The following is a 27084-nucleotide window of genomic DNA, read 5'->3' on the forward strand; positions in this document are numbered from 1 at the left end:
TGTAAATGGCAGTACTTTGTGGTATAGGAATGAATGTTAATTCCCTCTTTATTTTTATTCTGGATCAACATTCAGGTAATGGCAGTAGCACCAGTTAGCCACATTTACAGAAGCTATTCCATTTTCTCACATTCACCAGCATTCATTATTTAAAATTCATGCTTAAAATTCTAACTTGATTTGCCTCCCCCAGGTGACAAACCTCCAGTGATCCTGAGATCATACATTCTGAAATAAATCAGTCATGACCGGAGTAATGTAATAACTGCACTGATATTTTATACATTCTTAATAAACATCAGCTCTGCTTTTCTTACAAATGTAACTGCAGTTTTGTTATAATCATTTGAATTCAAAAGCTTTTTCCCCCTCATCTTGCTCAGTAGGGACACAAGTGTCCTGATGGGTTTCAACGTGAGAATGAGAATGATAAATAAAAGTCTTCTTGCAGCCTTTGAAAGGAGTGGTGCTGAGGCTGGTAACATTACCACAATCAGGTTTATTATCCAGAATGACATACCCTGGTTATGTTAAAGGAACCGTTTACAAGAGAAAATAAACTTAAGGGCCATCACAGGTAAAGCTTTTAAGTGAGTTGTCAGCTCAGATTTTCCCTCAAATCTCTCACCCTTACATGCAATTTAGGAAGAGACTTCTAGTCTATTGAGTCTATGCCAGTTCAGTCAATTCTGTCAATCCCATTCCCTAACTTATTTCATTGCAACCCATTGTTCTCCACATGGCCAATAATTCCCATTCTGATGCACTGCAGGCAATTTACAGAAGCCAATTAACCTAACAACCAGCACATCTTTAGCAGCGAGAGGAAACCAGTGGACCCAGGAGAAACAGAGACAATCACAGGGAGAACTTGCAAACTTTACAGAGATCACCTCCAGTCAAATATGAACCTAGGTTACAAGACTGTACTTTCCACTTACTACCTGACACTCTAAATTATTCATTTCTGTGAATGCCACGTAAGAGACACTAGCTCTGCTAAATGTTTAGGGATAAGACCTGACTAATAACAGCTGCTCTTGCTAGGGGGTACATTTTGTCTAGACAGATCTGAAGCTCATAACTACATGGTAGATTGATATTTCACAGTAAAGGCATTTGAAAATTAATAATTATTTTAGTTCACCTTGACCATGCTTTATTGGAAAACCACGCTTTTACAGAATCTGTTAGCGTAGCCTTGCCAGAAATTTAATTTTCCCAGTGTTTGAAGGAGCACAGATGTACAAGCTGAATAATATAGGGTGAACGTCCATAACCAGACCAGATACAATTTTTATCAGTATTTATCTGAGGAGAGGGCTGGGCCTCTGCTCACACTCATGTGTGCGCCCCTTTGGGTGAAAATGTTTTGAGATACTAGCACCTTCTTGGATTCCGAAGCAGGCAAGTGCCTTGTACACATTCACCCCTATATTTTCACATTTTTCACTGTAAAAATGTCTTTCTGATTATTTCCAAGGAAACACACCAAAAAGTACATACTATGCACATCACATATATCTTAAAATTTTATATTTTGTCAATGTCCAAATAACAAAAGCTCATTCTACTTTTCCATTATAGTTACACTTTTGTATAAGCTCCCTTAATTATGAATCCTTGTGTTTAGATTTATGTATTACTGTGTTTGAGACAGGCTGAGGGCAACTACATGTAAATCTGTAATGTAACCAATAGATGGCACTGTACTACATATTTCAAACCATATTACATTTTCTGTCTTAAAGGTTAATTATCTTAAACTGGATTCTGAACAACTTTGTGCTTAAAAACTGGAAAAAACAATATTTACACAATAAATGAACGCATCTGAATGAATTAATTATTTTATTTTAAACTTTAACCATCCTAAAGAAAAAGTGAGCCTTGGTCTTAAAATGATTGCCATGATTAGAAGAGTTCAGGTTGCAAATTCTGACATTGTCTGCAGGAAGTGGTGGAAACGAATCATGCTTGTTATAAGGTGGAAGGAAATGGGAGATGGAAAAAATGGTTCTCAACAAGATTATGTAGCTGCACTGAGTACTTCTTTTGTATCACTATATTCTGCATTTTGTTATTGTTCTTCCTTTTGTATTACCTCATGTGCTTATGTATGAAATTATTTGTCTAGATGGTAGGCACACAGTGCTTTTTCCACTGTATCTCATCACTTGACAATAATAAACTAATTACCTATATGTTTCTGAAATAACTAAACAAATCAGTCCTCAAGTATCACTGATATTTTTTCCTTCATCTCATCACATCACCGAAATATACTTGCATTTCTGAAAAGAACTGCAGAACAAAGTAGAACCAAACAAATAAATAATAGCAAGACTAGGAGCAAGAATGAAAAAAAAACTATTGGAACTGGAGCAACGGCCCAGAACTTGCAAACTAAAGAGAGGAGATTTTATCTATTACCAGGGGTGATTGATGTGCTTGTGGCCTAAGGTAGGAGGAGTAAATTTTAGAAAACAAAGCACATTTATTTTTCAACATAGTCCCCTCCTACATTTACACACCTAGTCCAGTGGTCGTGGAGCATATGGATCTTGGACCTCCAGAAAGTGTCCACAGCAGGGGTCATTGATAAGTTCATGGCCTAAGGTGTGCACATGCACTTCAACTCTTTGAGTGATTATGCAGAAAGTTTGAAGTTAATAACTCATCTCCTTCTACCTTAGGCCACGTACTTATCAATCATCCTTGATGAGTTTTTTAAGGCTATTGGTGACAGTCTGCAGGGGAGGCAGACTGTGAACTAATACGTGATTGGCTGTGAGTGGCTGAGTATGCAAAGCGCTCATTGGCTGATTGAACGTTTACTGTAATGGCGACTGCTCTTGAGAAGTTTTGTGTTGTTTAGAATTAACTTTTGTCATTTTTAAAAATTTCAATGAAGAATTGAATAACTGCATTGTAACGAATCAGTGTCTTGTGGGGTAGTGTTATGTGGGGTCTGAGGATAATCTCTAGAACTAAAATTAAAACAAAGCTCCTTCAAAAATGTAAGTATACTCATTTCTCCCACAGCCTGTTCCATTGCTGTGTCAAAATTAAATTACCGTAGTGCAAGTTCAAGGAGCAGATTTAGAAGCTCATTCTTGGTGACTAAGTTCCACACTGGAGTCCAATGTCAGAGTATGAATGGCAGCAAGTTCATAAATGTTATCATTTGCAGTGTGCTTCCTGCCAGTTATGGGAATGAGAGGAGAAAATGTTGGCAATCCATGTATAATTATCCACAAAAGCCGGCAGTGTATTTTTTAATATATGGTTATAAATTCTAGAGGTACGCATTTTCCCCACAGCAGATGCTTATGTGATGAAGATATCAAAAAGTACAACTTACACCTTAACATTTTTAGACTTTAAAGTACATTTAAATATTTTCTTGACTTGACCATATTCTATTAGAAAAGAAATTTTTCATTACCTTGCCATATCTGTACAGAAGATTTTCCACTGTGGTGCCTAAAACGTATACATTCTCCTCCAATTTTTTGGCACTTGCCTAAAGGAAACAGAATCTAATTGTTCCTCTTATCCAATTTTACAATTCTGGTACATCCAGCCCTTTGCTGTTAATTACTAATTCCAAGTCACATGTCAAAACAATCTTATTAAAATCAAATTGATTGAGACCTTTGATGCAATAAGAAGAGGCCTGAAGGTAGTACAACTGTACCTATACTTTCTAAAAAGAACTTGGCGCAGCACCATAGATTAGATTTGTTAGCAAAATTAAAGCTCATGGCATTGAAAAGACAGTGGTAGCACAGGTGTAACATTTTCCTAAGGAGCATTTAGTAATGCGCTAATATGTCTACATTCAATTTCAGATGTCAATTCTCTCAACATCAACTGGTTAATGGGAAGATAATTTGGCAAAGATTTTGCTGTTCTGCACCAGTGCTTTGTCCTGGCAAACAACCTCCCTCTTAAGGCTATTGGTGACTTAAATCCAACCCATGGCTCCTTTAAACTCTATTTCAAAATCATACCTTGTCTTTAATGATTGTTGCTTAATGTAAGAAGCACCATTAAGTTATATCTTCAGTAGATATTTTACAGAATTACTGACTTTGATTAGTAAAACAACTTAACAGAATACAAATTTACATGATAAATTTATGAATTCCAGTTAATCAGGCCATCGGTTAATAGGCACAGCTACTTTTTTTTGGGAAGACTCTTAAAAGAGCAAAAATTAATCAAGAAAGTAGGCAGGACTCCCTTTGTTTAATTGGGACACTAAGCTGCTTAATTGGGGAAGGAGAGTGTAGCCAAACCCTAACTAGCGTGTACTTAGACAAAGCACCTTGCTTTGAACAGTTTTTAAACCACAGTGAGCAAAACAGTTCTGAATTGTCTTACTGCTTTATTTTTGAAGAACAGTCCTGGCCCAAAAAGTCAACTGTTTACTCTTTCCATAGACACTGCCTGACCTGCTGAGTTCCTCTAACATTTTGTGTATGTTGCTTTAGTTTTTAACTACCTTCAATTGGCAATTATAGTTGGAAAGAAATAAGCAGTAAGTCAATTCAGAACCGTTCTGTTCATTGCAATTTCAAGCATTCAGGCGTGGAGATGCCAGGAACGGCTGGGGGTGAGAATGAAATGATCTCACTACTTCAGCAATTTAAAAACTACAGAGAGTTGAAGGTGTCGACAATCATTTTGAATGTTACAATGAAAATGAAGATTTAGACGATGTAATCATTGACAGCATTGTATGAATGCAGTCCATCATCTGCATTAGGTGTCTGCACTGATTTTGTTCATCTACAGTTAAAAGAGCACGACGTGGACGAATTCCTCTAGCAGTAAGTACTAGGAACTACTACACAGTTTTATAGGACCACAGTAGTATTGGTAGTGTTCTAATTTGTTCTGTATTTAGTTTAAATACACAATTTGTTATTCAATTTGTCTTTTTTATACCTTCTTAACTACTTACACGAAACTGGCTAATTAGGGGAGACGCTTAATTAGGCCTGTATGTATGTACATTCTTTCTCTCTCTCATTACTACCATTGAAAAAGTTGGCACAGAAGCATGAAAATATATCAATATATGAACAGTTTCTTCTTCTCTACCATAAGATTTCTGAATTGCCTTCGAATACTACTGAACTTTTTTTTGCACTATTTAATAATTTTGTAATTTACAGTAATTTTGTCTTTGCATTGTACTGTTTTCACAACATAACAAACTTCATCAGTAATAATAAAGCTTATTCTGATAAAGTTCTGCATGCTAAATACTGGCTTATAATTGAGTTACACTTCAAAGAAACCCTACTTCACTATTAATTATGACACATGAACAAGTACCTCTAAACTGGGATGCACTACACCATTTTTGCCTGTGAGGCCAAAATCCACCTTTGTGGTCAAAGAACCTCCCAATTTTTTTCCTAGAATCTCCAACACAACTCCGATATTTCCTTTCTTCATCTCTCTGGAAACAAAGAGAAAGAGTATCTTAAAAAATAGCTTCATAGTCCAAAAATTATTTAAAAATACATTGATGTGCTTTGCCCACAACAGGTGACCCCGCTTTATCACTATTCAGCTTACAGAAATTCAACATCAGAAAATCCACACGTCACTACCCCAAAATTTGAGGTATGGAATAAAATCCATTTTCTCAAAATTTATGGGGGGGAAAATGGTAAATAAGTCAACATATCCTTGTCAACTTGTATTTCTAGACACACGTGCAGATGATGTGACTTCACTATTTGGAATGTCTTCTAGGAATGCAATCCCCACTCCCACTGTAATATACGGTAGGGTATCTGTTTATAATTGTGATTTCAGATAGCACACAAGATAATATACTGAAAATGAGATAATTAACCAGCAAATTGGCAGCTAATACCATTTCAAAAAATGGGAAGTTTAATCAAAAAAACAGTAAAACAAGTACTGGAGTCAAAAGTCAAAAACTGCACAAAAGGGTACTGACTTCTTGGAATCAAATATGCGTTTTCAGATTTAGAGCTTCTTAATTTAGAAACATAGAAAACCTACAGCACATTACAGACCCTTCAGCCCACAAAGCTGTGCCGAACATGTCCCTAACATAGAAAAATAGACGGCTATGGGTAACCCTAGGTAATTTCTAAACTCCATGTACCTATCCAGGAGTCTCTTAAAAGACCCTATCATATCAAATTCTACCACCATCACTGGCAGTCCATTCCACGCGCTCACCACTCTCTGCGTAAGAAACTTACCCCTGACATTTCCTCTGTACCTACTTCCAAGCACCTTAAAATTGTGCCCTCTTGTGCTAGCCATTTCAGCCCTGGAAAAAAAGCCTCTGACTATCCACTCGATCAATGCCTCTCACCATCTTATACACCTTGGAAAATTGTAAAGTCTGAGATCATGAACATTTACCATTCCTAGAAAAATATTACCACTAAAGATAAATGAACTATGCAGCATTTTCCACTAATACTGCTATTTTTGAGATAATACATTTAGTGAAATTTGAATTGCCAGGAAAGGAAAACATTTGAATGTTTGCTTATCTGGTTCTCTCAAAACATGAAAAACTGGAAGTTCAAACCATTATCCGATGTGTCAGTCATGACCTCTGAACCACTTGCTTATCCCCATCCACTGACGTTAAACAAGGACATTTAAAGGACAACATGATTTGTTTTACAGTTTTATTCTACCTTGTGGCAGTGTGCTACACGCAGTGCTGCAATAACGACACAGAGTTGGTGAGCTGCAGTTACAAAAGAGGTTTAGTCAAACCTCACGGCCTCGCTTTAGAGCCTTCCTGATCCCACCCTCCCTGGGCGGGAATGCTGTAGGGAGCACATATTCACAGTCCCGTCCTGCACACGGGCTTTTCCCCTTGCTGGTGAAGCAGGCTTGGCGCCCTATTTGGGCTCTGCTTCAATGCTGGCGCGCGCCGCTTTGTGAGCCAGTTCGAGTGTGCTGGGAAGTGGGTCGCCACAATCTAATGTTTAAATACTTGGTCTAATTAAAACAGCAAACACTTAGACTTTGGATTTTATATTCCAAATCAGGAGTCAACTACCCTACTCCAGCAAACTCTATTTTCCTCTACAGTAAAATTGCGATTTCTACTCAAATTTTAACCAAGTGAACTGCAAATACATTCAACTACCTCCAAGTTACAGAATAGCATTATATAATGAAGTTAAAAATAAAATCAGCATTATTAAAACCAAGCTTTCAGAGCAGTGAAAGCACAGTCAAAGGTCAAAGGCAGCAATGATAAGTTGCATCAGCTATTTCCATTAACTAAGCAGTAGTCATTGTGGGTGGTGATTAATATTTAGGAAGTGGTTAGAACAGTATGGCAAAGACATGTATAGGTCAGCTTACTTTATTTTTCCAGTAAGTATTTTCCCTGCATGCTGTAGTCCAGTCAATCCCACAAACATCCTTAGAATTTCATTAGTGCCCTGCAATCCATAAAAATAGAATCATATGTATAGGAAAATGGAAGCTACCAGTTATAAGTTAGAGACTTTAATTGTGATTATTTGGCTATATTTGTAATCCAGCTACACGCACTTGATTCGCTGTTTCACATATAGAACAGCCAAATTTCACAAATTATTGAAGTCATCACACTGTCACCAAACACAAAAGCCTTTTCAATGAACTGAGTGATCCTTGCATCGATCAGTAAATGTGTACATTAAACATACAAATCAGTAACCTAACCACAGCAATTTGTCTTCTCTACAAAGCACCTTTTGAAATTGGTGAACATTTACATTAACCCCACTAATCTAACAACACAAAGATTGCATATTTCATGAAGCCTGCTTCTCTTTATTAGTAGCAGAAATATTTTATCACAGGTCAAACAACTGGATCACAGTACTGAACTGCAAACTGTCGAATGAATGAAGGAAAACACCGTTTCTTTCTCGGAGATTTAAAATAAAATGAAGTAAAGCTATTCAAATACATTGCATGTCGAAAGTTCTTTTCAAAGAGTATAATTATGCAGGCTCCTTGAGCTGAGAGAAGATATTAAAAAGAGAAAACGCAGGTTTGTCAACCACTCAGGGTCGTTACAAAGGTTCTATGGAAACTATCAATAGCATGTCTACCACGACCAACACGATACAGCAAACTGAAGTTATGCTGGCACTACCTTCTGAAATAACAAATACGTATTAAAAACTGTTTTATCTTTAAGAATCAAAGACTAACTTAACTTATTAGAATAGTTCATAAAATCCAAGAAAATACTTTATTAAATAGAAATTTTCTCTAGTTATATTTCATAATATGCATATCTATTATGATTATACTTACAAACAACTGGATATTTTACCTCAAAAATCAGAAGAATTCTGCTATCTCTGAGGAATCTTTCATAAGGATAATCTTTCATGTAGCCAAGGCCCCCCAGAATCTGCAGTGCTTCACTTATGCATGTCCATGCTCCCTCTGAACTAAAAATCTAATCCATAGATGTTGCAGTTAGAAATTATTGAGATGCCACATTCTTATAATTACTCAGTAATTAATTATACGATCTACTAAAAGAAAATGTGCACATAATTTTTAAGTCATGATGAAAGTTTACTGGCATTTTGGATTCTATAATAATCAAACCAGATTACAATAATGGTTCTTTGTAAAATGAAGACTTCTATTTTAAAGGAATACAAAATCCCCTTAGCATCATTCCGCATTTTGCGTGCAATTCAGTATTTCATTATGACTTAGCATTCATTTTAAAATATCACCCAAGTGCCCTTTGCCTCCACAGGAAAATGTTTTTTTTAAATCCCTTAATTCCAAGTAGTTACTTAAGGCTTGGCAAATAAATCCACAGATGATTATCATAGTAAACAGTTTATGTTTTGACATCATGTACAGTTGATATTTTACAGAGCATCACTTATGCATGTTTCTGAATATTAACAAGTGACAAACTTAATTCTTCATCCTCGTAATTTTAAAGCAATTTTTATATAATGTACTTTTCCTGCTCAAATGTCAGAAGCAAAATCACAACTGAAATCTTCTAAATGAGTTCATAAGAATAGTTCTGAATTTCCATTCCTTACCTTAACCATAGCTGCTTCTAGAGAACAGTCTGGCTCTCCGGGACGGTCCATCATTCCTGCAGTCAAGTAAGCCATGCTTTCCATTACATATGCTTGCAAAGCCATCAGAGCAAATTTCTCCTGAAAGAAATTGCAATATCGATGGAAAATTGATCGGTATACTTAGATAATGAACTAGATAGCCTTCAATCAGGCTTACTCTGCCTTCTCTGGACACCCACACCTTGGCTTCCATTCAGAGCTTTCACAACTCAGTGGGTCTGATCAGCCTGGAGGCTATGGGTGTTGCAGCTGTTCCAAGAAACCTTAGATTTATGCCATTTTTTCACACAAACCCGTCAGATCAGCCCATTTACGTTTCACCCCTGGAGTCAGCAGAGGAGATGAAGCAGAACAAGAGATCAGATTCAATGGCATCTGACCTCCAGCTCATTTGTTTGAATGCATACGTGCAGATCTCCAAGACATTTCACTGGTCAGAGGCAAATTAGTTTCAGCCTTTCTTCTTAAGGTACCCTAGATTGCTGCTCCCTCCCTTAAAGGGCAAGAAGCAGTACTGGTAATTTTAAAACTAATGATTCAGCAATTCTCACAAAAAAAATGACTAATTCAAAAACTATATGTGTTATAAACAATAAGAAATAGAAGCAGAATTAGGCCATTTGGCCCACTGAGTCTGCTCTGCCATTCCATCATGGCTGATTTATTACCCCTCTCAATCCCACTCTACTGGCTTTATCCCTGTAACCTTTGTTGCCTTGACTAATCAAGTGCCTATCAACTTCTGCTTTAAATATACTCAATAACTTGGCTTCCTTAGCCATCTGTGGCTATTAAATGCACAGAATCACTATCCTCAGGCTAAGTAAGTTCCCCATCTCTGTTCTAAATGGACATCTCTCTATTCTGAGGGGTGCCCTCTGGTCCTATGCTCCCCCACTATAAGAAACATCCTTCCCACATCTACTCTATCCATATCTTCCAATATTTGATAGGTTTCAATGAGATTCCCCCCCCACCCCCACTTAATTTTATAAACTCCAGCGAGTACCGGCCCAGAGCCATCAAACTTTCCTTGTATGTTATCACTTTCATTCCTGGAATCATTCTCTTAAACCTCCTCTGGACCTTCTCCAATGCTAGCACATCTTTTCTTAGATAAGAGGGCCAAAACTACCTACTACATACAATACTCCAAGTGCAAGCAAGCTGACCAATGCCTTACAAAGCTTCAGCATTACATTTTGCTCTTATGTTCTAGTCACCTCGAAACGAATGCTAACTTTGCATTTGCCTCATTATGGTTTTTTTAAGCCAGGGCTTCTTCCTTTCCACTCTTTCATAAATACCCTTTTTGTGCAAGACCTTAAGAGATTGTGGAGCCATGAATTTCAGCACTAGTTGCAGCCCCTGCTGCTCATTCAGAGTGACTGTTAATATCACAGTAGCCTCTCTTACAAGTGTCATTCTTCTCCTGTGACCAAGTTTAGAGGGGCAGCCTGATCTGGCTTCATATTGTTCCAATTTTTCACAATGGACTGCACTAAGCTCTGAGGTATGTTCAATGCCTTTGAACCTTGAGATGGTCTTGTATCTTTCCCCAGATTTGTGCTTTGCTATTTACAGTTTCCTGACTTGTCTTGAATGCACTCGTCTTCATTCTGGTTTTGTCTGTTGAAAATCTACCATGCTGTTGGATCTTACAGAGAGACGGGCTATTTATTCTTATGAATTCATTGAAAACAGGAGATACTCCAATTTTCTACATCAATAAATTGGTTAGGTAATATGCAGTATTGCACCTGACGAAAGCTAATGTACTAATTACAAAGGGGATGAACACTTTTTCAGACTTACAATTTTGGTTTTTAATCTATAGTGAATTGTTGACACGTTTTGGAACTTTTGATTTGACATGCTTTCTAGATTAGCTCAAAAATCCTACTTCAATATATTTTAAATTTTGAAAGTGAGACAGTAAATTGTGAAAATAGCTGTGGGGGCTGAATACTTTTTCCCCAAGGCACTGTAACTCTACCCACAAGGATTCTACATCTTCTGATCCTATGTCACCTCTAATGATTTGATGTTGATTTGAAAGTATTCCAAAAATGTTGATGCCAATTCCACAAAGTGTGAATTTTGTAATAATACCTTTGGAAGTGTTTTAAGGCAATAGACAATAATCAGCTACAGGTTTTTCTCCCTGTTTGCATACATGATAATGATTATTATTTAGAAGTTAAGTTTTTGTGTGCGAGGCATCATATTGGGACATCCAGGGATCTAAGAGGAACTCTGTATATGCAAGTCCTCTCATTTCTTTCTCCTAAAGCTTGTGAAGAATTGACGCGCATCGCACAGACATCAGCTGAGGAACAATGTGAGTTTTTTCAAAAAGAAGTGTATAATAGATCTTTAATAAGTAAAACACTTGTTACCAATAATCACTCCCCTTTATCTTCCCCCATTGTTTTTGTATTTTTTTCCCATTTTAGGTTATGCTCCCACCCTTTCCCTTCTCTGCCCTTCATTGTCATGGCTTGCTTTTCGCCTCCCGTGGTTCCCCAGCTCCTTCCCTTTACTCCAATGGGCTCTCCTATCAGACTCCTTCTTCAGTCTTCTACCTCGTTCATGCATCACCTCCCAGCTTCTCATATCATCCCCCTACCCCACCAACCCATCTCTCTCTCTCACCTGGTCTCACTGATCACCTGCCAGCTTGTACTCCTTCCCTCCCCCCTCTGTATTCTGGCCTCTGCCCTCTTCCTTTCCAGTCCTGATGAAGGGTCTCAGCCTGAAATGTAGACTGTTTATTCCCCGCCCCCAGCATTTTATGTGTGTTGCACTAGATTTCCAGTATCTGCAAAATCTTTTGTATTAAACATTTGTTTGTTGAATATAATTTTTGTTTAATAAATTCACTTCCTTATAGAGATATCTGAAATAAAACCTCATTCTTAGACAGATCAAGCTGTACATTGCACAATTAGTTTACACAACAACTCGAGACAAACAGAAAAAAATAAATGACTCCCTCATGGTCTATTTACAAATGCAATAAAGAGTCTGCAATAAATTTACCAGTGACTACTGCACTTGCCTCAGAACAAATTGGATACAAATTCCCACAGAAATATAATCTGGCATTTCTGATTTTAATTTTATTCTAACTATCAGTTACTATTTGGGGAAGGGGACAGAGAAGGGGGCATTAAAAAGGTGGACCATTGCCCAGATTAGGTTTCTTTTGCTTACCTGTCTTACTTTATTATCCATTTTTAACTCTGTAAATTTATTAGTGGAATACAAGAAGAATAATTTCTAAGATTCAGACGCATTACCACTAAGAATAACTTCGGATATTATGAAACTACAGGGCAAACATTTATGTACTTTTACAAATGCTTAAATTTCATTCTGCTGTCAATAAATTGGCTATAAGTTGCAATGGATATAAATAATTATTAAAAACTAAAGGACCCACCTGGATCAATCCAAACTCACTCAGCTTCCTATCAAATTGTTTGCGGGTACAAGCATACTCTGCTGTCATCTCTACAAAAAAAAACAAAACCGGAATTGAAGAGTTGAAGTTATATAGTGCCTTGTAAAAACAAAGCAAAAAATAGACAGAAGGAATAGGCCCTCTGGTTCCTGTTCCACCATTTAATTAGATTGTGGCTTGGACACAGCCTCTCTCTCTCGCTCTCTCTCCCCACAAACCTTAACTCTACTGAATGTCTGTCAATTTACACCTGTTTTGTTTTTAATATACAGTGGGTTGTGGTTAATTGGGCCATCAGTTAATTGGGGCAGCTGCTTATTTGGGAAAACTCTTTAAGTACAAAAACAAATTGAGAAAATAGCCAGGATTCCCAATGTTTATTTGGGACTCTTAGCTGCTTTAACTGGGGCAAGAGCCAGTCAGTCACATGCACATATGGGGCCATTGGTCACTGCACTGTGCTTAGAGCAAATAGTTACGTCAGCTGCATGAGCTTGTGTTATGTTATCTACTTGGGCTGACAGACACCGATTCAAAAAGCAGTGAGTTTTGATTACTTTTTTTATTGGACTTCAAAAACAATTTTTGAGACCCTTGCCAAGATGCCATGTAAAGATTTGACACTTGCCAAAGAAAAATTACCCTACTGGACCAAATTAAAAGCCATCTGCCTAACACCACTCACTGTCAGCACACAGAGATGACTGGAGTGCCGAAATTTACAATTGGTAGTGTCCAAGGGTTCAATGTCCATTTAGAAATCGATGGCAGAGGGGAAAAAGCTGTTCCTGAATCACTTTAGGCTTCTGTATCTCCTACCTGATGGTAACAGTGAGAAAAGGGCATGCCCTGCGTGCTGGAGGTCCTTAATGCCTTTCTCAGACACTGCTCCCTAAATATGTCCTGGGTACTTTGTAAGCTAATACCCAAGATGGAGCTGACTAGATTTACAACCTTCTGCAGCTTATTTCAGTACTGTGCAGTAGCCCCCCCACCCCACCCCATACCAGACAGTGATGCAGCCTGTCAGAATGCTTTCCACGGTACATCTATAGAAGTTTTTGAGTGTATTTGTTGATATACCAAATCTCTTCAAACTCCTAATGAAGTATAGCCGCAGTCTTGCCATCTTTATAACTACGTCCATATGTTGGGACCAGGTTAGATCTTCAGAGATCTTGGCATACAGCAAGTTGAAACTGCTCACTCTCTCCACTTCTGATCCCTCTATGAGGATTGGTATGTGTTCCTTCGTCTTACCCTTCCTGAAGTCCACAATCAACTCTTTTGTCTTACTGACGTTGAGTGCCAGGCTGCTGCTGTGGCACCACTCCACTAGTTGGCATATCTCACTCCTGTACGCCCTCTCATTACCACCTGAGATTCTACCAACAATGGTATTCTATATACAATGCTGATGAAACAGGCCATTTTTATCGTGCCATGATGGACAGTTCCCTTTGCTACAAACACACAACACTTTCAACTTCAAAGAAATCAACAAATCGTATAACTGTGTTGTATTGTTCAAAAATGTCCGGAACTGATAAAAAGAAATTCATGGCAATTGGGAAAAGCATTAAACCTTGATGCTTTAAGGGGCTAAAAGTGGAGAGTTTACCAATCGAGTACTATGCTAATAAGAATGCATGGAAGACTTCCAATGGCTAATGAGTTGGGATATTGTGCTACAGCAGAAATCAAGCAAAATTTTTCTGCTTGTTGACAACGGTGTAGCACACCCAAACATAGAATGTTTGAGAAACACCCAGCCACAATTTTTGCCTATCAATATGGCATCCTTGCTGCAGTCAATGTAGCAACACACACAAAATGCTGAAGGAACTCAGTAGAGTATTCAATTGAGTATAGGAGTAAAGAGGTCCTTCTGCAGCTGTACAGGGCCCTGGTGAGACCCCACCTGGAGTATTGTGTGCAGTTTTGGTCTCCAAATTTGAGGAAGGACATTCTTGCTATTGAGGGAGTGCAGCGTAGGTTCACAAGGAATGGCGGGAGTTAGATAGAGCTTTTATAGATAGTGGGGTCAAGGGATATGGGGAGAGGGCAGGAACGGGGTACTGATTGTGTATGATCAGCCATGATCACAGTGAATGGCGGTGCTGGCTAGAAGGGCCGAATGGCCTACTCCTGCACCTACTGTCTATTGTCTATAGAGCAGGCAGCATCTAGGAAAAGAGTACAATCAACATTTCAGGGTGAAATGCCGACTGTACTCTATTCTTAGATGCTGCCTGCCCTGCTTAGTTCTTCCAGCATTTTGTGTGGGTTGCTCAGATTACTAGCATCTGCAGATTTTCTCTTGTCTGCAGCCAACTGATACAGGAATCATAAAAATTCAAAAGATGTATCGTGGAAAGTTGGTGAACCACAGTCTTGAAACAACTGAAGTAAATCTACTGGCATCTTTGTCATCTTCTTCAACAACCAAGTAAGTGAGTACAAAGTTGAAGCTTTTACAGGCAGTACAGTTTGCTAGTGATAAGCAGCAAAACAATTCAGAACGGTTTTGGTCACTGCAGTTTCAAAGTTTAGGCTTGGAGATGCTGGAAAAGGCCAGGAGTGAGAATGAAAAGATTTCACTACTTCAACAAGTTAGGAACAATGTAGAATTTAAAGGTATTGCCGATCATCTTGAATGTTACAATGCAAATTAATATTTGAGGGATGCAATCATTGAAAGCATTGTACAAAAACACCAAACTGGGAATATGAAGACGAGGAAAGTTACCAGGATAACACAACTGAACCTGAGCTAGTGACTACACAGGAATACAGGAAATTTACTGTTGGATTACAACATAACTTCAGGTAGGAAGGTGATGAAGGCAGTCCATTATCTGCACTGGGTGCCTACGCTGATTTTGTTCATTTACCATCAAAAGCACACTCCAGTGTACACTAGATGAATTCATCCGTCGGTAACTATTATGAACTAATACACAGTTTCAAAGTGGTAGTGTTTTAATTTGTTCTATATTTCATTTAAATTTAAAATTTGTTACTCAATTAAATGGTAGCTTGTCTTTTTTAAACTTTTTTAACTACTTCCCTGAAAACATCAGAAAACTGGGACAGCTGCTTAATTGGGCCAAAACGTATTGGTCCCAATGTGTCCCAATTAACTGGAATCCACTGTATTCCATAACACTAGTTCCACAAATGTCTGGGGTAGAATAGTTCCAAGATTAATGACCCACAAAGATATAAATTGCTCCATTGTCTCCCTATTCCAAACAATTGCCACCATCATGGAAACATCTGTTCTGTATCCACTTTCATGGAGGGACCGTCAACTGGAGTGGACAATGAGGAAAGAGTGGATTGTGTTTGAACTTTTAACCTTTGTGATGCACATTCTAAGTCACAAGAGCTGGTATCATACAGTAATGGATAAAAGAATTACTAACAGGCAGGAAGCAAAAAGTAGGGATATGACAGACAATAAGACCATAAAAATGAGAACAGGAACAAGCTAAGTAGCCCCTCGATCCAACTCCACCACTCAGTATGATCATGGGTGTTCAGACATTTCTCAAATCCAGCTTCCTACCCTTTCCTTATAACTCTTGATTCCCTTACTGATCTGAAATTAACCCCAGTCTGAAATTTACACAAATGATCAAGCACTGGACTCTCCACCACCTTTTCATGATACCCATAGCAAACAAATGTTGGAATATATTTTTGTGCATTGTTGGAATTGCAAAGCACATCACCTGTTAACCTAATCATTCACTTTCTCCATCACTGGCACATCACGTCTGCTTGCCAAGGCTTCCTGGACAGCACCTCTCAAACACACAGCCTCCAATGATCTAGGGAAAGGGTAGCAGAGACGTGGGAACATCATGTCTATCTAGACTTGGAGATCTATCCATAATCCTTTGATGTCCCTTAGTCATAATCTGCAAACTGGAACTGAGGGAATAGTTTTACACGTAATTTACTGTGAATGAAGACAACAGCTCACTTCCTTTCTCTCAATGGCAATTCATACAAGGTTTTAAATATTGACCTTGCTAGTATTATTGACAGAGCAAAATCTCAATTTAACATCCTGCCAAATCAACAGGATAGGAAGACGGACATTATCAGTTCAGATTCTAATCTGTGTTGGACAGCATAATGGAATACAAGGTAGATATGTTAGTTTGCATATACTGCAAAAACTGGTGGTGTATTAGAAACAAGCGAGGTCAAAGCTAAGGACGACAGAGCTGAGTTTGAGACATGCTGGGTGATGCACTTTGGGAGGACAAAGGAGGGACAAACATGCACAGTAAATGATAGGGCAATATGGAGTGTTTGGGTCACCACACCATAAGAAGGATGTGATAGTGACGGTGTACAGAAAACTGACAAAGGTATTGCTTGATTGGGACTCCTCCATGGAAACGAGTCTGGATAAGCTACAGCTGAGGAGATTGAGGTATGAGATGATAGGAGGTATATAAAATTGTGATAGATTATTGGGATACACAAGGCAGATATTAAAGCTCTATTTCCCATGACTAGGACAGGGATGTCTACGATAAGAGGGCATAGGTTTAAGGTAAGAGGTGGGAAGGTTAGAGGGCATCTGAAAGATACCTTTTTTTAAAAATTACTCACAGTGGGTGATTAGACTGTAAAGCACTACCTGAAGAGGTGGTGCCAGCAGATATTCTCAATGGATTTAAGAAACATCTAGACAAGTATCTGAATCACCCACGCAAAGAAGACTACAGACCTAAATTGGGTAAAGGGGTTAATGTTGCTAGGTACAATGGGCGGCAAGCACATGGTGGGCAGACAGGTTGGTTTCTGTGTTGTTCAACTGCAGAAATCTCTGGCTGTGGTACACCATTCCTATTGTGGCAGGTTATTTTTCAGCAAAACCACTAATTTTCTTCATAAAGGAGCACCTGGCTAGAGGCAGTTTAAAGTCCAGAAGTGGTCTCAACTGCACAGATATTCAGCCACCTGCAATGATGAGCCAGACTCAAGTAGAACAACTGTAGCCCGGGACCAATAAAATAACAGTGTTGTGACATGTCACTAACATTTCTCACAAGAATCCACATGCCTTGTGCTTTCGCTCTTGGTAGGTCACCCATGCCAAACAGGTCAAAGGATATAGGCCAGACTACGAATGGTCCCCTGGTCCTCCATGTTCGGGGATTCAGCGCAGGGCTAACAACCCTGACTGGTCAAGAAACAATTGTTACTGAAACCGTGATAAAGAATCTTCTGTATAGACAGAGGCAGAGGATCTTCACTGCTGCCCTAAGATATCATGTACTAATTTCAATTTTAAGAGCTTTTAAATACTGCTGTATGTTTCCAGCTTTCTGTCAAAGCCTGCTAGAGGGATTCTGTGGCTGAGGCCTCCATGTCACAGAGGCATCTGCAGTTGCTAGCAGGAACCAGAGTCCCAGTGAGATTCCACCTCTGTACCTGTACCAGGTAAATACAGATGGGCAGGGTCTCCAACATGATCTATTCCATTAACATTAACTACACTTAAAACAAAAGACAGAAACTCATCAATACTTTTTCAGAGCACCAAGGAATGGACAATAAATTATTTTAGCCAGCATTATATAAACAAATCATACCTAACCTGGATTAGGACGTGAAGGCTGTAATCGATCATACTTGCTGACTTATAATGACAGAAGAGGCAGCCAATCAGCCCATCTCATCCATGGTAGCTCCCAGTAGAACAACCCATCAGTCTCTTTTCCCTGTAGACCTTCCCATGCCTATTGGCTCATCTTGGCTCACTTACCCACTCAGGAGTTAATTTAAAAAAAGCCAGTGACCTTTCTATGTATGTCCTTAGGATGTGGGAGAAAACTGGAGCTCTCAGTTCTCAGAAAACATAGAACCTCCACACAGGCTGCACCTGAGGCATGCTCAAACCTGGGATGCTGGAGCTGTGTACGGTCTAAGTCGAGAACTGTATTGACCCAATGTTTTACAGTTTTAGCTGGTATGGTTGATAGCTAGAAGATGATTATTCAGCATTTAGCTTACAAATCAACAAGATTATCTTTTTATAATCTCACCAATAAGCTTTTTTATCATTCCTGCAGATGCACTCCCCATGCTAAATCGCCCACTATTCAAGATCTTCATGGCCACCTGGAGGAACAGAAAACAAAATAATTTCAGTCTCATTAAAATTTCTATTGATAAAAACATAATCCTGCTCCATTTACTTTCAACAATGAGCCTACTGTTCAAGTTCACCATAAATTTTGTGATTATCTTTGATGCACAGAAAACAGGAGACCATGGGTTTTCTTATGCCATCACCACTTCTCTAAATAAACTCAATTTCAGATTCAGATTCAGTTTATTGTCATTTATAAACCACAAATACAATGCAATTAAAAAATGAGACAACGTTCTCCGGAATGATATCACGAAAAAGCACAAAACAGACCAAACACAAGAAAAACCACATAACATTTGGTAATCCCCAATCCAGAGTCCGGAGAGGCTGCTGCGTATCGATATCGCGCTACCGTTTTAGCACGTTCCCCGGAAAGGAACTACAAACCCAACAGACAAACCTAAAGCTACAAGACCTACACAAAACCACAGATTACATATAGTTATAGTTAACATACAGTTTCAACAGTGCAGACAATACCATAATTGATAAAAGACTAACTGACAAAGACCACATAATTATAACACATAGTTTCAACAGTGCAAAGCAATACCGTAATCTGATAAAGAGCAGTCCATGGCATGGTTTAAAAGAAAGTCTCAAAGTCCTGACAGCCCATCATCTCACACAGACGGTAGAAGGAAGAAAAACTCTTCCTGCCATGAACCTCCAGCGCTGCAGCTTGCCGATACAGCACTTTGGGAGCTCCGACCACAGCTAACTCCGAGTCCGTCCGAAAACTTCGAGCCTCCGACCAGCCCTCTGACACCGAGCACCACCTCTGCCAAGCGCTTCGACCCCGGCACCGGCCGCCAAGCAACAGGCAAAGCCAAGGATTCGGGGCCTTCCTCCCGGAGATTTCTCTGATCACACAGTAGCAGCGGCAGCGAAACAGGCATTTCAAAAGTTCCACCAGGTGTTCCTCCGTGCTTCACACGTCCGACTCCATCAAATCAGGATTGTACACAGCCCCTACTTACAGATAACAGATATTCATTCCTGGAGTGGCCGCTGCGTGCTGCGTCGTGCCCGCCATCTTGAAACATTTACACTAAATACAACCTCCAAGAGGACTAAAACCTTGTCATAATTTGGAGGTCTGCATGCCTCAATGATCCAGAGAGCTCATTGGAGTCAGGGCTTTAAACTATTGCTCTTGTTACGTACCCGTGACACGTGACAGTGGTGCCCTTGTCCCGTGACTGGGGTTGAAGCTATACTGGACTTGAGGCAATGGTCTTGTGATGGTGGAGTGACGTCATTTTCCCACCAGTAGAGGTCATGTGGCAGGTTTTTTTTAAACAGGGTATAAAAGGAGGACCCCTCCCTGTGAGGAGGGGCAGTTCGTGGCTGGATTTGCCATGTTGACTTCATGCCACTGCGTGATTTAATGTTATGACGCAGTTTAGTTGAAAGATGAAGTTTTATTTAATGCCTAAAGTTTAAAAGGTCATTGCCAGCAGTTTCTTTATAACACTGCTAGTTGAGAATCAGTGGAGAGTGAAGATCGGAGTTCGGGAGTTAAAAGATCGAGGAGAATCGATTTCGACGGTGAAACAGGTTCGACCTTGTTTGATCCTTATTCGGAAGGAATTCGTTGACTGTTCTCATGTTAATCCCTGTGAAATAGCAGAAAGGATTGGGAACAGTTTTGTAAAGGAAAGGTCAGTGCCTTTAAGCCGTTTCATTTCCATCTTCATGGGAAAAAGTTCAATCTTGGGAACCGAAGCAACACGACGTGAAAGAGAATTTAAATTGTCTTAAAAAGTCTCTCCCTCAAATGGACTGTGAGCATTTTGAACTTTTGCAATACTACTTTGAAGAGCTGTTTTTGCAACATCGCTTTCAGAACTGTTTAAGCTGCCTTACTTTAAGAACTGTTTAAGCTGCCGCACAGCAGCTGATATCCGGTTACGTTAGTGATTTGTTTACTTTTGGGGGGTTTGTTTTCAGTGTTTAATAAACGTGTTATTTGTTATAAAAACCCCTGCCTAACTCATATATTTATTGTTGCTTGAATCTGTAACACTCTTGTTAGGGTCATCAATGCTAAAGAAGTCAAAGGGTAAAGGCTAGACTAAGAGTGGTCCTCCAGGTTCGGGAGTTCAGCTCACGGCTATCAACCCTGACTGGTATAACATTATTGTTATATAAATAGGAATGAAGAGTCCTTCTACATCTGAGTGCAATGGCATTCTTGAGTCACCACGTGGGACTTGCACGACTGACAGTAGTGAAAACTGAGAGGAAGCTCCTGACACAATGAAGGAGTCCTGAACAAAGCCAGAGCTGGAGGACCTTCATTGCTGTCCCAGGTGCCAACAACATAACAGGCAGTGAGTGCAGCATATACAACTTATATTTCTATGAATCAGTTCACCTATATATTTTGATCTCAAGTCTTCATGCATATTTGTGTTAACCAACAATGAGAGGTCAGAGAGGCTGAGTTTGATTTTAGCACAGGAAAGGGAAGGGAAGGGTGAATAAGACATGGGAGTTTTTTCTGACAAGAAGGTCGGCAACCGGAGAATAGAGACAACATACTGTAGGTGCTGGATTCTAGAGCAAGTCAAAGACAGCTTCAAGATAATTGACAAAAGAAAAAAAAGACAAAACTTATTTTTTTAAATGAAGAGTGTACTGATCTGAAATGTATTGTCTGAAGGGGAGTATTTTCAATAATAATTTTGAAAAGGAATTTGAATCTGAACATTAGTCAAACTAATGTTACAATACTACTGGAGAATAGCATGGAAGTGGGATGATTTAGATGATTCTTTCAAAAAATGAAACACACATGATGCATCAAATGGCCTCATTCCAAATCATTCAATGAAATGATGTGGCCCTCCATTGGTCAAGGTTGACCGTGGATGCTGCGTCCTAACAGCACAATTGCGTTAACACAATCTCTTAGTATCTCTCCTTTCAGATAGTCCTGAAGAAGGGTCTTGGCCCGAAACGTCGACAGTGCTTCTCCCTATAGATGCTGCCTGGCCTGCTGTGTTCCACCAGCATTTTGTGTGTGTTATTCTAAATCTAATTTCTGTTGCGACATCCTTCTATTCTGAGGCTGTGCCCTCTGGTCTCAGACTCCCCCACTACAGGAAACCAAAAAAAAAAGGCCACATCCATTCTAGGCCTTTCAATATTCTAAAGGTTTCAATGAGACCTTTCAGTAAGGCCTGTACTCACAGGAGTTTTCTTCTAAACCCCAATGAGTACAGGCCTAGAGCCATCAAACACTCATGATACATTCAACCTTTCATTCCTGGAATCATTCTTGTGTACTTCCTCTGAACCCTCCCTAATGTCAGCACATCCTTTCTTAGATATGGGGTCCAAAGCTGCTCATAACACTCCAAGTGCAGTCTGACTAATGGTGAAATATATCGGCATTCCATCACTGTGGCTGCATTAAAATCTTGAAATTCTCCCTAAATGTACTCAGCTTACACCCACACCTGAAGGGCTGAAGCAGAGAAGGAGGCAGTTCACCACCACCTTCTCATTAGGAACAGGGAACTAAAAGCTGGCTCAGTCTGTAATGCCCACATCCCTTGAATGAATAAATAAAAGACACTTGTCTGGCAAACACAGACAGTTTCTACCAGCACCCATTGGCACCAAAAGCATGCACTGGGGTGCTAGATGAAAAGCTTTATTTTGGATACTCTGTGAAATTTTATTTCAGTGAATCGCTAAAATAATATTGATATAAGTTGTAACACTTAGCCATATTACAGAGATGCTATAAATGTCAGAATAGGTTAAGACATTAAGTGATTCAAAGCACTGTACTTAACCATTCTGTATCTCAACATTTTACACCAGAAACTAAGATAAATGATTGAAGAATAAAGGTTCTGAGCAAATGGAGTGGGAGAGAAACAGAACAAATGTTTCATTTAAAGTTTAGATCTTCTGAGTAATGCCATAAAAGGCTAACATTACAAATACTTAAAACTGCTTATATCAAAAGAAATGTACAATTGTTTATTTGTATTGAATTACTTAGCTTTGAAATGCTAATTAAATTTGCCAATGACACGACATTGCTTGGCCTTATCTCAAACAATAACAAGGTGACCTACAGGGAAGAAGTCATTTCTCTGACACAGTGGTGTCAAGAAAACAACCTCTCCCTCAATGTTGCAAAAACAAAGGAGCTGGTTGTGGATTACAGGAGGAATGGAGACGGACTAACCCCTATTGACATCAATGGATCTGGGGTTGAGAGGGTAAACAGCTTCAAGTTCCTTGGCATCCACATCACCGAGGACCTCACATGGTCTGTACACACCAGCTGTGTGGTGAGAAAGGCACAACAGCGCCTCTTTCACCTCAGATGGCTGAGGAAGTTTGATATGGGCCCCCAAATCCTACTTGCTATCCTTTGAACCAGCACTGTTTCTACAGGGGCACAATTGAGAGCATCCTGACTGGCTGCGTTACTGCCTGATATGGGAACTGTACCTCTCTCAATCGCAGGACTCTGCAGAGAGTGGTGCGGACAGCCCAGCGCATCTGTAGCTGTGAACTTCCCACGATTCAGGACACTTACAAGGACAAGTATATAAAAAGGGCCTATAGGATCATTGGGGACCCGAGTCACCCCAATCACAATCTACTCCAGTTGCTACCATCTGGGAAATGGTACCACAGCATAAAAGCCAGGACCAACAGGCTCCAGGACAGCTTCTTCCACCAGGCCATCAGACTGAGTAACTCACACTGATTTGAGTGTACTCTATGTTACATGACTGTTCTATTTATCATAAATTACTATGATTGTACATTGCACTATCAGACAGAGAAGTAAAGATTTTTACTCCTCATGTACGTGAAGGATTCAAGAAATAAAGTCAGTTCATTCATTGTTCATGTAGCATTAAACATAATTAAAACATGTATTGATAAAAATATCAAATGAATTGAATTTGAAGTAATTATTTAACTAACATACTTTTATTAATTACCTTAAACCCGCCACCAACTTCTCCCAGGACATTTTCTACCGGCACTTTGGTATTCTCAAAATGAACTTCACAAGCTGAAAGTACAAAACTAATTGTTAGCTTTCTGTAATGCACAGACAATTAAAGGGCTGAAAAAATATAGAAATATGCAATGTCAGGGACATGGAGAGTGTGAATTTTAAAAGGCCAGGTAGATCAGCAAGCACAAGAATGATAAGAGGACAAGTATGCCACTCATAATTTTGCCACACAATCAAACTACACTCCCCACCCCCACCCGCTGCCTCCTCTGCTCTATGAAGCACTAGCAAGATGAGCAGTGATGATATGTGGATGAAATGTAGTTGTAAAAGGTATCTGGGGAAATTGAAATGCTGTTTATTGCTTTGACTCATCTTCAACCACTAATTAGTTTACAACTGTTGGCCTTGGTAGACAACATTGAATTACTTAGCTCTGAAATGCCAGTTCCATTGATTCCACTAACTGGATTGATAAAGAAGATGCCTTGAAATTTCATTATGCTAAGGATATTTGTTTCAATGTTTGTAGGAATAGCTATTAACATAGAGACAATACAAATTAGTGATGAGACTGGAGCAAAGAGACAGCTAATGCTTGCATCTGTATTTATCAAAAACTGTAGAAAGGAATATGAGAAAAAGTGCTGAGAAAAAAATGCTACCAAGTCCTTATTATGAAGCAAATCCTAAAGGACTCATAACCACTAAGTATAAAATACAAAAGCATCAGAAGCTGAAGGGCCGTCTGCATTGCGAATGTGATAAGGGATTTCACAGTTCCTTTCCAAAGTATACCATTACACTATTTTCAAATATCCTGCGTAAATTATTGCTCAAAGGTGGTAAGTAAACATCACTCTATTACATTCATCATATTCATATCAAGTAAACAGCAGCAATATTACTGATTCAGAATCAGTAATATAACTGGAAGAATAAGAGTCCATGCAAGCAGCAGTAGCCATTGTTAAATGTGCAGCACCTCTTTGTGCTATTTCATAGTGCAGAATTGTAGAAGTAATTTGAAAAAAAAAGTTTCCTTTTTCTTGGTATTTCTTGTATTTGAAATTCAAGAAACTGTAAATACTGAAAATATGACCATTCTTTCTTTCCCTTAATTTAATTCTCTTAATATTTACATCAACATATTTCTTGGCCTTCCTTTTTCCATTTCCCAACCTTTAATATATTGTGCATTCCTCTAGCTGAGATTTTATATAACTAATTTCCTTTTCCACATGATTAACACCTCACTTTCAGCAGCTTGAACCGCAGAGAAATTGACATGTTGACGACAAGTCCAATTAAAGGCAAACATTGTCAAGTAGCTAATTTCAACAAATTATGGCCAAATGGGAATAATGGACGTGGTCAGCATGTAATTAAGATGCATTCAAATATCGAAAGCAGATTGCTCTGGCATATGGAATCCTGTTCCATTGACTAACCTTGGACAGATTTTAAAATTGAACTACAAGACTTATTTTAAAGCAGAAATGCCTTTCACTTCCACACTGAAGTGAATTGGGTGGCAATGGAAATAATCCAATTCATCTTTGAGGATCAAAAGAGGTAAACTAGGGAAAATATTTTACTGAAACTAGCTTTGCCAATCAGTGTCTTGCGCTGAATTACGCTGATTGTGCCTGGTAGTTTGGAAAGGTTCACCTGCTCTACTGACAGACAATCTGCTCCCTCAGCAGAGTTCATATGGAGTTCAATGGAAAAGCACGATCCCACTGGGATTGTTCAGCATTGCACTACAGAATCCACTGCCTTGCAGTCTGAAGATCAGGAGAGAGAGAAAAAAATGACATTGATATCAATATCTATTATTTCTCAGTCCAGTGGCTCATTTAAACCGAATGTGTCCTATTTTGTTTACATTAATTTTTGTCATTGTTGATATCATGCTACATCTTGCTGGGTCAGTTCCAAGGAAGCTGGGTCAGTTTATGAGCCTTCTGCACCTGGCCCAGGTAAGTGCAGGTGGACCCAGACCATGGGCTGAATCCAACTCATAACTGAATTGTAAATTCCTCTATGTGTAAAACAGTAATTAACCTTTACACCTCATCTTTTCTCTACCAACTTGAGCAACTGGTGCAGATGAAAAGCTTCCCAATCCTGTTCATTATTCTGAACAAACCCATTGAGAAGTTATCAAACTGTTCTTGGTAAAATTCGGAGAGAACAGTTTGTGTGAAATGGAAACACTCATTTGGATAGTTTAGCAATAATAGAATTTATCAGTTACCATAAACTTTTGTCAATACATCAAAAAAAATTTTGTATTTCGAATTTAATCAAAATGAGTAGCACACAAATTGCATATCAAATGAAATGACTTTGCATTTGATTCTTTTAATAATAAGGAACTTAAATGCTTTCACACCAGAATCATGAATGCCTTACTATTGGATCCACGGATTCCTAGTTTGTCTTCCGGCTTCCCACTGGTAATACCACCAAATTTTCTCTCCACCACAAAAGCTGTGATCTTATCTTTGGTTGCACCATCTTTGTCAACTACTTTTGTTTGTGCAAACACTGTAAAAATATCTGCAATTCCACCGTTTGATATCCAGATCTGCAGCAGAAGTCAATGAATAGACATCAGAAACAAGACAAAGAGTAATTTCAGATAATACTGTTCAACTAATTGCAATTTTTTTCCAATTAATGTTCTCTTTAAAGTGCAAAATTCTGAATGTTCCACAATGTTTGTGTTCAAAAATAGAATTGTTTTTAATGTCCCTGAATGTCAGAAACATTCAAGGATATTGCCGACCAGCTCACTCAGCTATCCATCTCTTGGCTTTATGTAGAAGATGGTCACCTTCCTTGTCCATCCTCACCAACTCACACGAAAGTGTAACATGACAGAGGAGCCTGCCACACCAAGTGAAGGTTGCTTACATTGGCAAGTTTTTGCCAAACGGAGCTTCAAAAGATGTTGTATGTTGGTCGGTCATTTCTCACTGCAAATGCTAAGCTAGTTAGTTAAACCATTCACGGGAAATTATGAGCAGAAGCTAGACCAGGGGTTCCCAACCTTTTTTTTTAATGTCATGAACCCCTATCATTAACTGGGGGTCTATGGACCCCAGGCTGGAAACCCCCTGATCTAGACTGACAATTCAGTGCAGACGAACATTTATGGCTTTTCATCTCAGCATTTGAGTATTCCATTTATGACTTCTACTACCCATTTCCATAGTGAGCTTCAAGGCAAGTCAGAAGATCGTCTTTGAAGGGAGGATGACCTCCACTAATTCTGCATCTTCATTTC

At 39.0% G+C, this 27084-nt stretch overlaps 1 protein-coding gene across 2 annotated transcripts in view; it reads right to left on the reverse strand.

Moving 5' to 3' along the window:
* The window catches only part of acad9 (acyl-CoA dehydrogenase family, member 9), a 68333-nt gene that overhangs the window by 14079 nt on the left and 27170 nt on the right, over positions 1-27084 (reverse strand). For both annotated transcript variants that reach the window (XM_073072158.1, XM_073072157.1), the window contains exons 7-15: positions 26208-26382; positions 23770-23843; positions 18678-18753; positions 12586-12656; positions 9099-9218; positions 8357-8485; positions 7390-7469; positions 5350-5476; positions 3449-3526 (exon numbers count right to left, since the gene is read on the reverse strand). In XM_073072158.1, coding sequence (XP_072928259.1) covers positions 3449-3526; positions 5350-5476; positions 7390-7469; positions 8357-8485; positions 9099-9218; positions 12586-12656; positions 18678-18753; positions 23770-23843; positions 26208-26382 — 930 coding nt within the window. The remainder of the gene's footprint in view (positions 1-3448; positions 3527-5349; positions 5477-7389; positions 7470-8356; positions 8486-9098; positions 9219-12585; positions 12657-18677; positions 18754-23769; positions 23844-26207; positions 26383-27084) is intronic.

The sequence above is a fragment of the Hemitrygon akajei genome, chromosome 19, assembly GCF_048418815.1.
Source record: "Hemitrygon akajei chromosome 19, sHemAka1.3, whole genome shotgun sequence".
NCBI classification, from domain to species: domain Eukaryota; kingdom Metazoa; phylum Chordata; class Chondrichthyes; order Myliobatiformes; family Dasyatidae; genus Hemitrygon; species Hemitrygon akajei.